Below are 12,540 nucleotides of genomic sequence, written 5' to 3' on the forward strand. Positions count from 1 at the left end.
ACCTTTGTTGGCAAAGTAATGTCTCTGCTTTTCAATATGCTATCTAGGTTGGTCATAACTTTCCTTCCAAGGAGTAAGTGTCTTTTAATTTCATGGCTGCAGTCACCATCTGCAGTGATTTTGGAGCCCAAAAAAATAAAGTCTGACACTTTCCACTGTTTCTCTATCTATTTCCCATGAAGTGATGGGACCAGATGCCATGATCTTCGTTTTCTGAATGTTGAGCTTTAAGCCAGCTTTTTCACTCTCCTCTTTCACTTTGATCAAGAGGCTTTTGAGTTCCTCTTCACTTTCTGCCATAAGGGTGGTGTCATCTGCATATATGAGGTTATTGATATTTCTCCCGGCAATCTTGATTCCAGCTTGTGCTGCTCTCAGCCCAGCGTTTCTCATGATGTACTCTGCATATAAGTTAAATAAGCAGGGTGACAATATACAGCCTTGACGTACTCCTTTTCCTATTTGGAACCAGTCTGTTGTTCCATGTCCAGTTCTAACTGTTGCTTCCTGACCTGCATACAGATTGCTCAAGAGGCAGGTCAGGTGGTCTGGTATTCCCATATCTTTCAAAATTTTCCACAGTTTATTGTGATCCACACAGTCAAAGGCTTTAGCATAGTCAATAAAGCAGAAATAGATGTTTTTCTGGAACTCTCTTGCTTCTTCCATGATCCAGCGGATGTTGGCAATTTGATCTCTGGTTCCTCTGCCTTTTCTAAAACAAGCTTGAACATCAGGAAGTTCACGGTTCACGTATTGCTGAAGCCTGGCTTGGAGAATTTTGAGCATTACTTTACTAGCGTGTGAGATGAGTGCAATTGTGTGGTAGTTTGAGCATTCTTTGGCATTGCCTTTCTTTGGGATTAGAATGAAAACTGACCTTTTCCAGTCCTGTGGCCACTGCTGAGTTTTCCAAATTTGCTGGCTTACTGAGTGCAGCACTTTCACAGCATCATCTTTTAGGATTTGAAATAGCTCAACTGGAATTACATTACCTCCACTAGCTTTGTTCCTAGTGATGCTTTCTTTTTTGTTTTTTTAAGAGAAAAGCACTTAACATTTAATGAATTTCCCAGCATGTGGCTTCAAGCCACCAGGACACAGGCCCCACCTACACCCTTAATCTTCTCCTCAGCTCTTCTGCTGAAGAATTTGGCCTTCACAATGACAGGCTGCTTTGGGAGCTTTCCTTTCCCCAGATATTTGTAGTAACCTGATCGCACCACATCAATGACAGGAGCAGCTCCTGTCTTGTTCTTGGCAGCATTTACTCGTGACTGCTCACTAACCATGGTCCACAATTTATCAAGATTGACAGTCAGGCAGAAACTCTGGTTCCTCTTAAGTGGTAATGCCTCATACCAACTTTCCCAAAGTATCCTGGGTGATACTTGTCGAAGTTGATCCTGTGATGATGCATGCCACCAGCATTACCTTGGCCTCCCGGGTGTTTCCGGTGTTTGCCGATGCGGCCGTGGCCATGGCTTACGTGGCCCCTAAGTTTCTGGGTCTTCCTTAGTCTGGATGGCATGTCGGCAGCCTAGACGAAAGAGCCCTAGTGATGCTTTCTAAGGCCCACTGGACTTCACATTCCAGGATGCCTGGCTCTAGGTCAGTGATCACACCATTGTGATTATCTGGGTCATGAACATCTTTTTTTTACAGTTCTTCTGTGTATTCTTGCCATCTCTTCTGAATATCTTCTGCTTCTGTTAGGTCCATACCATTTCCGTCCTTTATCGAGCCCATCTGTGCATGAAATGTCCCCTTGGTATCTCTAATTTTCTTAAAGAGATCTCTAGTCTTTCCCATTCTGTGGTTTTCCTCTATTTCTTTGCATTTATCGCTGAAGAAGGCTTTCTTATCTCTCTTTGTTATTCTTTGGAACTCTGCATTCAGATGCTTATATCTTTCTTTTCTCCTTTGCTTTTTGCTTCTCTTCTTTTTACAGCTATTTGTAAGGCCTCCCCAGACAGGCATTTTGATTTTTTGCATTTCTTTTCCTTGGGGATGGTCCTGATCCCTGTCTTGGTAGTATACACTAACTTCACTTTGGAAAACAGTAGCTTTTTCTGTCGAAGGAAAAATAAGCCATGGAAATAAATTCAACTTAATAATTATTTCAGATATTATATCCTTGGTTTTTACAGAAATAAAAGACCATTTCAGTAATGCTACTGAAACACTTTATATTCTTTCAAGACCAGTGTCACAGAAATTGGGTGGGGTGGGAAAATAGGAGGTAACATCCTGGGGGAATGTTTTAGTTGGCAAACTGTTCTTGTCACACTCTGCCTCTCACCTGGTTAGGAGTAAGTTATAATAGATTCTCTGTAAAACTTTCTCAAAAAGGAAAATAACTCTTACTGCTTTATTATTAAAAAAAAACCCCAGTTTGGCACAGAAGTTGCTCAACATCACTATTCATCAGAAAAATGCAAATCAAAATCACAATGATATGTCTCATACCTGTCAGAATGACTGTGTTCAAAAAGAACACAAATAACATTTTGGTAAGGATATGGAGAAAAGGGAACTCTATGTACATTTCTAGTGGAAATGTAAATTGGTATAGCCATTATAGAAAACAGTATGGAGGTTCCTAAAAAAGCTAAAAGTTGAATTACTATATGATCGATCCAGCAACTCTACTCCTCAGTATCCAGAAATAAATGAAAAACTAATTTGAAAACACACATGCACACCAGTGTTCCTAGCAGCATTATTTACAATAGCTAACATGTGGAAGCAACCTACGTGTCCATAAACAGATGAACAGACAAAGATGTAGCATATGTATACAATGGAATAAAAAGAATGAAGAATGAAAACTTGCTGTCTGCAGCAACATTGATGTTACTGGAGGGTATTATGCTTACAGAGAGACAAATACTATATCTTATTACTTACATGTGTAATCTAAAAAATAAATGAATATAACAGCAACAGAAAAAAAGACAGAGAATAAACTAGAGGTTACCAGTGGGGAGAGGGAAGTGAGGGACAAGATAAGGATACAGGATTAAGAGATACAAACAAATATGTATAAAAGAAATAAGCTACAAGGATACACTGTATAACAGAATATAGCCAATATTTTAGAATAACTTTAAATGAAGTAAAATCTGTAAAAATATTGAATCACTGCATATACACTTATAATGCTGTCAATCAAATATACTCCAATAAAAAAAAAACCCAAACCTGTTTTTAAAATAAATCAAATACCTATGAGCATACTGAACCAGACTTTAAAAAATCACCTGATATTCCATCTCCTCTGGTGGTAGTGGTGTAGTTGCTAAGCTGTATCTGACTCTTGCTACCACATGGACTGTAGCCTGCTAGGCTCCTCTGTCCATGGGATTTCTAGGCAATGGAATGGTTTAACTTTTCCTTCTCCAGGGGATTTTCCCAACCTAGCAATTGAACCCTGGTCTCCTGCACTGCAGGCAGATTCTTTACCCACTAAGCTACCATCTCTAGATTATTAGCCTTTTGGTGAACATCCTTCTAGATATATGTCCATGCACACATATATCCAAACATACAAATCTTAATGAACATGCTAATTTATAGTGAGATAACTTTAATTTAGATTCTGTAATCCTTTTTCATGCATCATGCATAAATCTTTTATCTCAATATATGTACTGGGCTTCCCTGATGGTCTAATAGCTAAGAATCCATTTGCCAGTGCAGGGGACACATCAGGTTCAATCCCTGGTCTGGGAGGATCTCACAGCTGCAAAGCATCTAAGCTTGTGTACCACGACTATTGAGCCTGTGCTCTAGAGCCCACAAGCCACTAACTAAGCCCATACACTACAGCTACTGAAGCCTGTGCTCTGCAACGAGAAGCCCACACACCATAAGGAGAGTTGCCCCTGCTCACCCCAACCAGAGAAAAGCCCATGCACAGCAACAAACACCCAAAGCAGCCAAAATTAAATCTGCAAAATAATATTTATCTTTATTAAATACTATGGTTAACTATTATAATGTATATGCATCAGTTTATCTAATTTCTTACTGATAGGTATTTAGGTTGCTGCCAGGTTTTTGGTATCATAAGCAGGGGTTTATATACTTATGCAATAGTCAAAGTGAATTCCTAGAATTGTTATTTCTGCATTAAAGGTAAACTCATTTTAAATTTCTATACATTTGAAATGATTTCCCAGAAAAAAGCAGTAACAAATATAACCAAACTGCTCAGGGAAAGGTGTCCATTTCTTCACACCCTTGGCAATTATGGCAAAGATTGTAAATGTAAACAAATAACCAAATCAGAGAAAAGAAATTTGCATTTCTTAGATTAGTAACAAAGATGAGTATCTTTTCATGTTTTTTAGACATGTATTTCTTTGTCAGCTGTTTTTCCAATGTCTTATTTTTCTACTTAGATGCTGATCTTTATTATAAAGTTTATCCCCATGTTTTTCATGATGTTTTCTGTAACTTTTGACATTTTCAGTAGTAACACGTTTTAACATGGAAAGTTTATCTCCGAAGTAAGATTTTACCATGAAATTTTATACATTTCAAACTATGTCAAAAACAAGCATATACCGTGGTTTTAGAATGGAGATTCAAAAGTTTTATCTAGCCTAGAAAAATCAGACATAATCTTTAGTTGTTGCATTGTTTTATTTTATTGCTTTATTTTACACTTAAAATCTAAAAGCTGTTTTGTGTGTAAGACTAATTAAATCAAGAAACATGATCCACCTAGAATCTTTTTACCCCCCCCCCCAAATTAAAGATTAGCCTCAAATTCCTATTTCTGTTTTTCTGTAAGTTGATTACTTCTCAGAGTATGGCTCCCATTAAAAAATTTTAGTGACTGAATCCATTATAAAACAGAAGTTTATAGTTTCTTACCTTTGACTTTGCAACTATTTCTGAAACTTTCACCACAGGATCTTGAGTGAGACTTAGTTTGTTCTGTGCATTCATCTTACTGTTCAGCCAACTCATGGCTTCATTGATATGTTTTTCAACCTTTTCAATTTCAGCAGGATCCAAATGATCGTATCTTTCATCCTATTAGGGAAAAAAAAAAAACTTAATGAGAGGTTTTTCAATAAGCACCAACTTATTAATAATTTCTGAGTAAACGATTTAGACTCTTATTGTGTATCTCACACATACTCACATGAAGAAGCCATTTACAAATTACATAGAACTGAAGAAACTGAGAGAAAAATCAGTATGCCTTTTTAAGAGGAAAGGCCTTCTGAAGAAGTCAGGTTTGGAAAGGAATGACTTGTGAAGAATATTAAAACTGAAAAGTAGTTTTCAGAAAGAAGCTGCATGGAATTAAATCAGTCAAGGAGTAAAATGAAATAAGGTAAGTAGGCACAAGCAAGCTAGACAGAAAATTCTGACTCTATACAGCAGACTCTGATTAAGTTGTTGATAAGGAGAAATGAAAAATAAAATTGAAAAAGACACCTGCAGCTGTCACATGTAGAAGACAATCTAAGAAGTCATGGTTTAGACTGGTGGTCTCAAAACAGAAAGAAGTGATGGTGCAACATACGGAAGGAGGATCTCCTCCCCATCCATCTGTCTACATACTTTTAAAAAATCTCTAGCCTGAACATTTTCCCTGAACTCCCAACTCTATCCAACTTCCAACTTGAATTCTTATTTGAAAAGTTTGAAACAACTTACCTGTGTTTCAAATTCACTATTACCTCCCTATCTACTCTTCCAGGTTTTGCTCATCTTAGTAATTAACAACTTTATCCTTTCAGGCCGAAAATCCTTAAAGTTATTTTGACTCCTCTTTCTGTTTTATCTACATAAAAATTATCAGCCCTGCCTTCAAAGTATATGCAGAATTCCAGCCACTTCTTCCCCTTCCACTGTCCAGGCTTAGGGTTCCGTCACTTCTTGCCTGTGCTATTCTAATGATTTAACTAGTCTTTCTGCTTCTTTAGACTTAAATCATGCTGCTCCTATGTTCAGAAGCCTCCAATGGACTCCTATCTCAGGGTAAAAACCAAGCTTTTATAATGGGCCCTGGGCCCTGCATGATCTGGGAACTAATAACCCCACCCCTACTGTTTTGAGTCCCCTTGGGTTCCTTGCTGTTACTCCAGCACTTCCTTTCCTTGAGATTTTGCAATTGCTTCCTGTCCCCACCCCTACTTTTAGAACATTTTTCTTATAATTATCATACATCTTGAACCCTCCCTCAGCTCCTTTAATTCTCCCCTCAAATGATGTCATCTTATTAGTCTGCCTTTCTGACAAGTCTCCACCTCTGGCAGTCCCTTACTTTTCCCACAGCTCTTAGCACCATCTGACTTCACTAACCCATTACTGTCGATCTTTTCCCACAAACATATTAGAATAAGTTCAATGTTTTGTTTGATGCTGTAGTTCCAGCACCTTGAAGAGAGTATGGAACATAATAAACTCAAAATTCTTGAGCATAAGTGAAGTCTTGCCTTGCTCTGAATAACAGTTTACAGCATCTTCAGGAAGCTTTTGACAGCATGGCAAACACTAGGTTGTAATAATAATAAACAGACCCTCCAATACCAGATTTGAAATATTCTTGGTGTTTCTATTTGTCTGCTTGTTCCTTCTTTTCCATTATCCTTACATTCTATTTGTACCTGTATGGACACTGACGTTGGCAGGCACATTCACAATTGATTGGTACCTGGATTATTCCTTTAGGTTGGTTGGATTGCACTCTATCTTAAAAAATGTACAAATCTTTTATTTCTAAAATAAGTAACCACCTTTCCCACACTGTGTAGTGAAAAACAGTGTAGCTGTTAAGGGTTTGTATGTTGATTTTAGACTGCTTAGATTTTATCCTGACTACATCACTACTTCACAAGTTGCTTAAGCACTGCTATTTTCCTATAAAATAACATTCTTGTCAGAACTGAGGTAATCCATGCAAAGTGCTCAAAATTTAGTAAGTGCTTGATAAATGTAAACTATGATAATGCCCTCCCCTAAACCTTTGGTGCTGGTCTCTCCAGCCCACTGATGGAGTTTTAACATCAGTGATAAAATCTGGGGGAATTACGGTGAATATTTAAAATTTTAATCGGCAAACTTGGGGGCTCCCTGGTGGCTCAGTGGTAAAGAATCTGCCTGCAGTGTAGAAGATGCAGGAGACTGGGGTTCGATCCCTGGGTCAGGAAGATGCCCTGGAGGAGGAAATGGCAACCTGCTCCAGTATTCTTGCTGGGGAAATCCCATGGACAGAGGAGCCTGGTGGGTCACAGTCCACAGGGTCACAAAGGGTCACATGACTGAGCACACACACAGAAAACCTGTCCTGAAGGGAAAATTAAACCTGCTGAGTTTAATAAAGTTATTCTGGAATACTACCACGCCCATTCGTTTACAAACTTGTGTATTTGCTCTTGCACTACAACAGCCAAGTTGAGTGTATATAGTAGGCCTGCAGAACCTAAAATGTTATTTGTTCATTTAAAGGAAAAGTTTGCTACCCTCTCGCAGAATGGCTGCGATCCAAAAGTCTACAAATAATAAAACAGAATGGCTGCGATCCGAAAGTCTACAAATAATAAATGTTGGAGAGGGTGTGGAGAAAAGGGAACCCTCTTACACTGTTGGTGGGAATGCAAACTAGTACAGCCACTATGGAGGACAGTGTGGAGATTCCTTAAAAAACTGAAAATAGAACTGCCTTATGATCCAGCAATCCCACTGCTGGGCATACACACTGAGGAAACCAGAAGGGAAAGAGACATGTGTACCCCAATGTTCATCGCAGCACTGTTTATAATAGCCAGGACATGGAAGCAACCTAGATGTCCATCAGCAGATGAATGGATAAGAAAGCAGTGGTACATATACACAATGGAGTATTACTCAGCCATTAAAAAGAAAACATTTGAATCAGTTCTAATGAGGTGGATGAAACTGGAGCCTATTATACAGAGTGAAGTAAGCCAGAAGGAAAAACACCAATACAGTATACTAACGCATATATATGGAATTTAGAAAGATGATAACAATAACCCTGTGTACGAGACAGCAAAAGAGACACTGATGTATGGAACAGTCTTATGGACTCTGTGGGAGAGGGAGAGGGTGGGAAGATTTGGGAGAATGGCATTGAAACATGTGAAATGTCATGTATGAAACGAGATGCCAGTCCAGGTTCAATGCACGATACTGGATGCTTGGGGCTAGTGCACTGGGACGACCCAGAGGGATGGTATGGGGAGGGAGGAGGGAGGAGGGTTCAGGATGGGGAGCACATGTATACCTGTGATGGATTCATTTTGATATTTGGCAAAACTAATACAATTATGTAAAGTTTAAAAATAAAATTTAAAAAAAAATAAAGGAAAAGTTTGCTACCCTCTCCTTTAGAGGGAAAAAAAAATCAGTTTAATTTTGTCAAATCTTACTGTTACATCCAAATGCAGCTAACTTTTATATAACTAAATATTTGAGGCTAAAAAACAGTGGAAAGGCTAAGAGTAATAAGACAGATCTGGGCACAAATATAAAAGAATAAAGGACATGGGAGTTACAGATAAGCAAAAGACTGGAAGACCAAGAGCAACCAAAAGAGGCACCAAGGGACAAAAGGAATGCTGGCAGAGTCCGGTTTCAAAGATGCCAGTAAAAAAAGGCTCAACAAAACCTCTTTTTCACTGTATCAATAATGAAATCCCTAAGAAGAAAACAATGAATTTGTTCACTGGACTAATTCAGGGAATTCTAAAAGATTAAAACCACACAACTGCACTTTGGTAGCAACAACCGCTCTGCAGTTGAGAACTTTTAAGATTTACCCCATCCTCTGCATACCACACACATTACCATTACCACCAATTTACTTTGAGTTTTAATACCTTGTTTCTGTATGCTTCTATCACTTTCATGACAAGTTGGATCTTTTTTCCCAAGTCGTTTAAAGCTTTTGGTCTTTCTTCATGTTCCATGTACCTTACTTGAATAGGCTGGCCATATTTCTGTGAAGTTTTTTAAAAAGAAAACGTTATTAACAGAAAACAACTTTTATTGTGGTCCGCTGGAGGAGGAAATGGCAACCCACTCCACTGTCCTTGCCTTGAGAATCCCATGAACAGTATGAAAAGGCAAAAAGGTATGACACTGGCAGATAAGTCCCCCCTCGCCCCAGGTTGGAAGGTATCCAATATGCTACTGGGGAAAAGCAGAGGGCAACTTTATTCATAGCTCCAGAAAGAATGAAGTTGCTGGGCCAAAGAGGAAACAGTGCTCAGTTGTGGATGTGCCTGGTGGTGAAAGTCAAGTCCAATTATGTAAAGAACAATATTGCATAGGAACCTGGCAATAGATGTGAATTTGAGCAAACTCTGGGAGATAGCAGAGGACAGAGTAGCCTCAGTTCAGCTCAGTTGTGTCTGGCTCTTTGTGACCCCATGGACTGCAGCACGCCAGGCCTCCCTGTCCATTACCAACTAGACTTTACTCAAACTCACCTCATTGACTCAGTTATGCCATCCAACCATCTCATTCTCTGTTGTCCCTTTCTCCTCCTGCCTTCAATCTTTCCCAGCATCAGGGTCTTTTCAAATGAGTCAGCATTTCGCATCAGGTGGCTAAAGTACTGGAGTTTCAGCTTCAACATCAGTCCTTCCAATGAACATTCAGGACTGATTTCGTTTAGGATGGACTGGATGGATATCCTTGCAGTCCAAGGGACTCTCAAGAGTCTTCTCCAACACCACAGTTCAAAAGCATTAATTCTTTGGCACTCACCTTTCTTTACAGTCCAACTCTCACATCCATACATGACTACTGGAAAAACCATAGCCTTGACTAGACGGACCTTTGTTGACAAAGTCATGTCTCTGCTTTTCAATATGCTGTCTAGGTTGGCCATAACTTTCCTTCCAAGGAGTAAGCGTCTTTTAATTTCATGACTGCAGTCACCATTTGCAATGATTTTGGAGCCCTGAGAAATAGAGTCTGTCACTGTTTCTCCATCTATTTGCTGTGAAATGATGGGACCTGATGCCATGATCTTTGTTTTCTGAATGCTGAGCTTTAAGCCAACATTTTCACTCTCCTCTTTCACTTTCATCAGGAGGTTAGTTCTTCTTTGCTTTCTGCCATAAGGGTGGTGTCATCTGCATATCTGAGGGTATTGATATTTCTCCCAGCAATCTTGATTCCAGCTTGTGCTTTATCCAGCCCAGCGTTTCTCATGATGTACCCTGCATATAAGTTAAATAAGCAGGATGACAATATACAGCCTTGACGTACTCCTTTTCCTATTTGGAACCAGTCTGTTGTTCCATGTCCAGTTCTAACTGTTGCTTCCTGACCTGCATACAGATTTCTCAAGAGGCAGGTCAGGCGATCTGGTATTCCCATCTCTTTCAGAATTTTCCATAGTCTATTGTGATCCACAAAGTCAAAGGCTTTGGTGTAGTCAATAAATAGATGTTTTTCTGGAACTCTCTTGCTTTTTCGATGATCCAGTGGATATTGGCAATTTGATCTCTGGTTCCTCTGCCCTTTTTTTTTTTGCAGTTTTTTGTTTTCTTTATTTTGTAGTCACACTGGCTTTATCGTTAGAAGTAACACACACAATTGCAAGTTAAAAGAAAGTAAAGCTCCCCTACCCTCCTCAAGTCCTTTCTATTTTAACTTCCTCTGACAGGCTACCACTGTAACTTTAACTGGCATACTAATATATACATTTCTTGATTTGCCAGTTCAGACATTACTGGTGGTTTAGTCGCTAAGTCGTGTCTGACTCTTGTGACCCTATGGACTGTAGCCTGCCAGGCTCCTCTGTCCATGGGATTCTCTAGGCAAGAATAGTGGAGTGGGTTGCCATTTCCTTCTCCTCCTCTGCCTTTTCTAAAACCAGCTTTAACATCTGGAAGTTCACGGTTTATATATTATTGAAGCCTGGCTTGGAGAATTTTGAGCATTACTTTGCTAGCATGTGATATGAGTGTAATTGTGCGGTAGTTTGAGCATTCTTTGGCACTGCCTTTCTTAGGGATTGGAATGAAAACTGACCTTTTCCAGTCCTGTGGCCACTGCTAACTTTTCCAAATTTGCTGGCTTATTGAGTGTACCACTTTCACAGCATCGAAATAGCTCAACTGGAATTCCATCACCTCCACTAGCTTTGTTACTAGTGATGCTTGCTAAGGCCCACTTGATTTCACATTCCAGGATGTCTGGCTCTAGGTGAGTGATCAAACTATCGTGGTTATCTGGGTCGTGAATACCTTTTTGTACAGTTCTTCTGTGTATTCTTGCCACCTCTTCTTAATATCTTCTGCTTCTGTTAGGTCCATTCCATTTCTGTCCTTTATCGAGCCCATCTTTGCATGAAATGTTCCCTTGGTATCTCTAATTTTCTTGAAGAGATCTCTAGTCTTTCCCATTCTATTGCAGCACCCTAGAGGAGCCTGGTGTGCTGCAATTCATGAGGTCAAAAAGTGTCAGGCACAATTTAGCAACTGAATGACAACAAATACAGGAAGATGAATAGGAAAGAAAGGTGGTCAGATCAAAATCTGTCCCCTCTTATTTTCCTACATGGAAATGAGTTCCAGTGGTTATGTGCTTATTCAGTCCTACACAGGGATGTCTCTATCGTATGTGCTCCTCTCATTCATTAAGATTACCTTTCGATTCCTCTCAAATCCAAAGAATGTTAATTTCTTTAAAGTTGGGTGTTAAAAGTTTAAAACTACTAAGAAAACCATAAGAACTATACTGCATCCAGAAATAATGTATTTGAAACTTGATTTCAAATATTTATAATGCGTATAACTCTGTACATGCAACCAGGTTATTGGGATTTCCTGGTATTTAATACCTATTGACTATTATTTATGTCATATTTATTCATTAGATTAGTATGTGTATTTTAAGTATAGTGCTTAAAAACAAGAAAGCCCTTTGGCCCCTCACCCCAGGTGCATAGAAGTAGAGAGTGTCTAAATTTTATAACAGCCTCTGTAACTGTGAGGAGGGGAGTACATTAGAAAAAAAGATAAATATTTTCTTCCGAATTCATTACATACATAAATAAAATCAGCTTATTTTAGAGTAATTTTAGGTTTTCAGAAAAGTTACAAAGCAAACAATGGTAAACCAAGCACCTTTTATTGCTTTTTTCTAATGTTAGCATCTTACAGCATTATGGAACATTTGTCAAAACCAAGAAATCAACACTGGTGTATGACTGTTAAATACTGACTGAACTCCAGATTATTTGGATTTCATCCTTTTCTTTTCCAGGATACCATACTGCATTTAGTCTATTTTCATTGTACTTTCAATTGTAAATGTTTTTGAAAGGGGAGTAAGTTATAAAAGCCATCTTATAAAAATAGTAAAGCCTGTGAAAACTTCTATAACATTCACTTCTATGGTTACGTATATATTGGAAACAAAATAATACATTCTTGGAGCTTCTGGGCTTTTCAGTTATTTCTCTTGGCCTCAGCTGTCTGGCTTGTTCCTCCAGCCCAATTTATATATATAATTCCTTTAAAGGAGATGAGGGGT

At 38.8% G+C, this 12,540-nt stretch overlaps 1 protein-coding gene and 1 pseudogene across 2 annotated transcripts in view; both read right to left on the reverse strand.

Annotated features, from left to right (window-relative positions):
* HSPA4L (heat shock protein family A (Hsp70) member 4 like) overlaps positions 1-12,540 on the reverse strand; it is a 63,453-nt gene that overhangs the window by 5,935 nt on the left and 44,978 nt on the right. For both annotated transcript variants that reach the window (XM_070769123.1, XM_070769124.1), the window contains exons 18-19: positions 8,868-8,987; positions 4,885-5,046 (exon numbers count right to left, since the gene is read on the reverse strand). In XM_070769123.1, coding sequence (XP_070625224.1) covers positions 4,885-5,046; positions 8,868-8,987 — 282 coding nt within the window. The remainder of the gene's footprint in view (positions 1-4,884; positions 5,047-8,867; positions 8,988-12,540) is intronic.
* Positions 1,023-1,572, reverse strand: LOC109571520 (large ribosomal subunit protein uL15-like; annotated as a pseudogene).

Source organism: Bos indicus, chromosome 17, assembly GCF_029378745.1.
Source record: "Bos indicus isolate NIAB-ARS_2022 breed Sahiwal x Tharparkar chromosome 17, NIAB-ARS_B.indTharparkar_mat_pri_1.0, whole genome shotgun sequence".
Taxonomy (NCBI): domain Eukaryota; kingdom Metazoa; phylum Chordata; class Mammalia; order Artiodactyla; family Bovidae; genus Bos; species Bos indicus.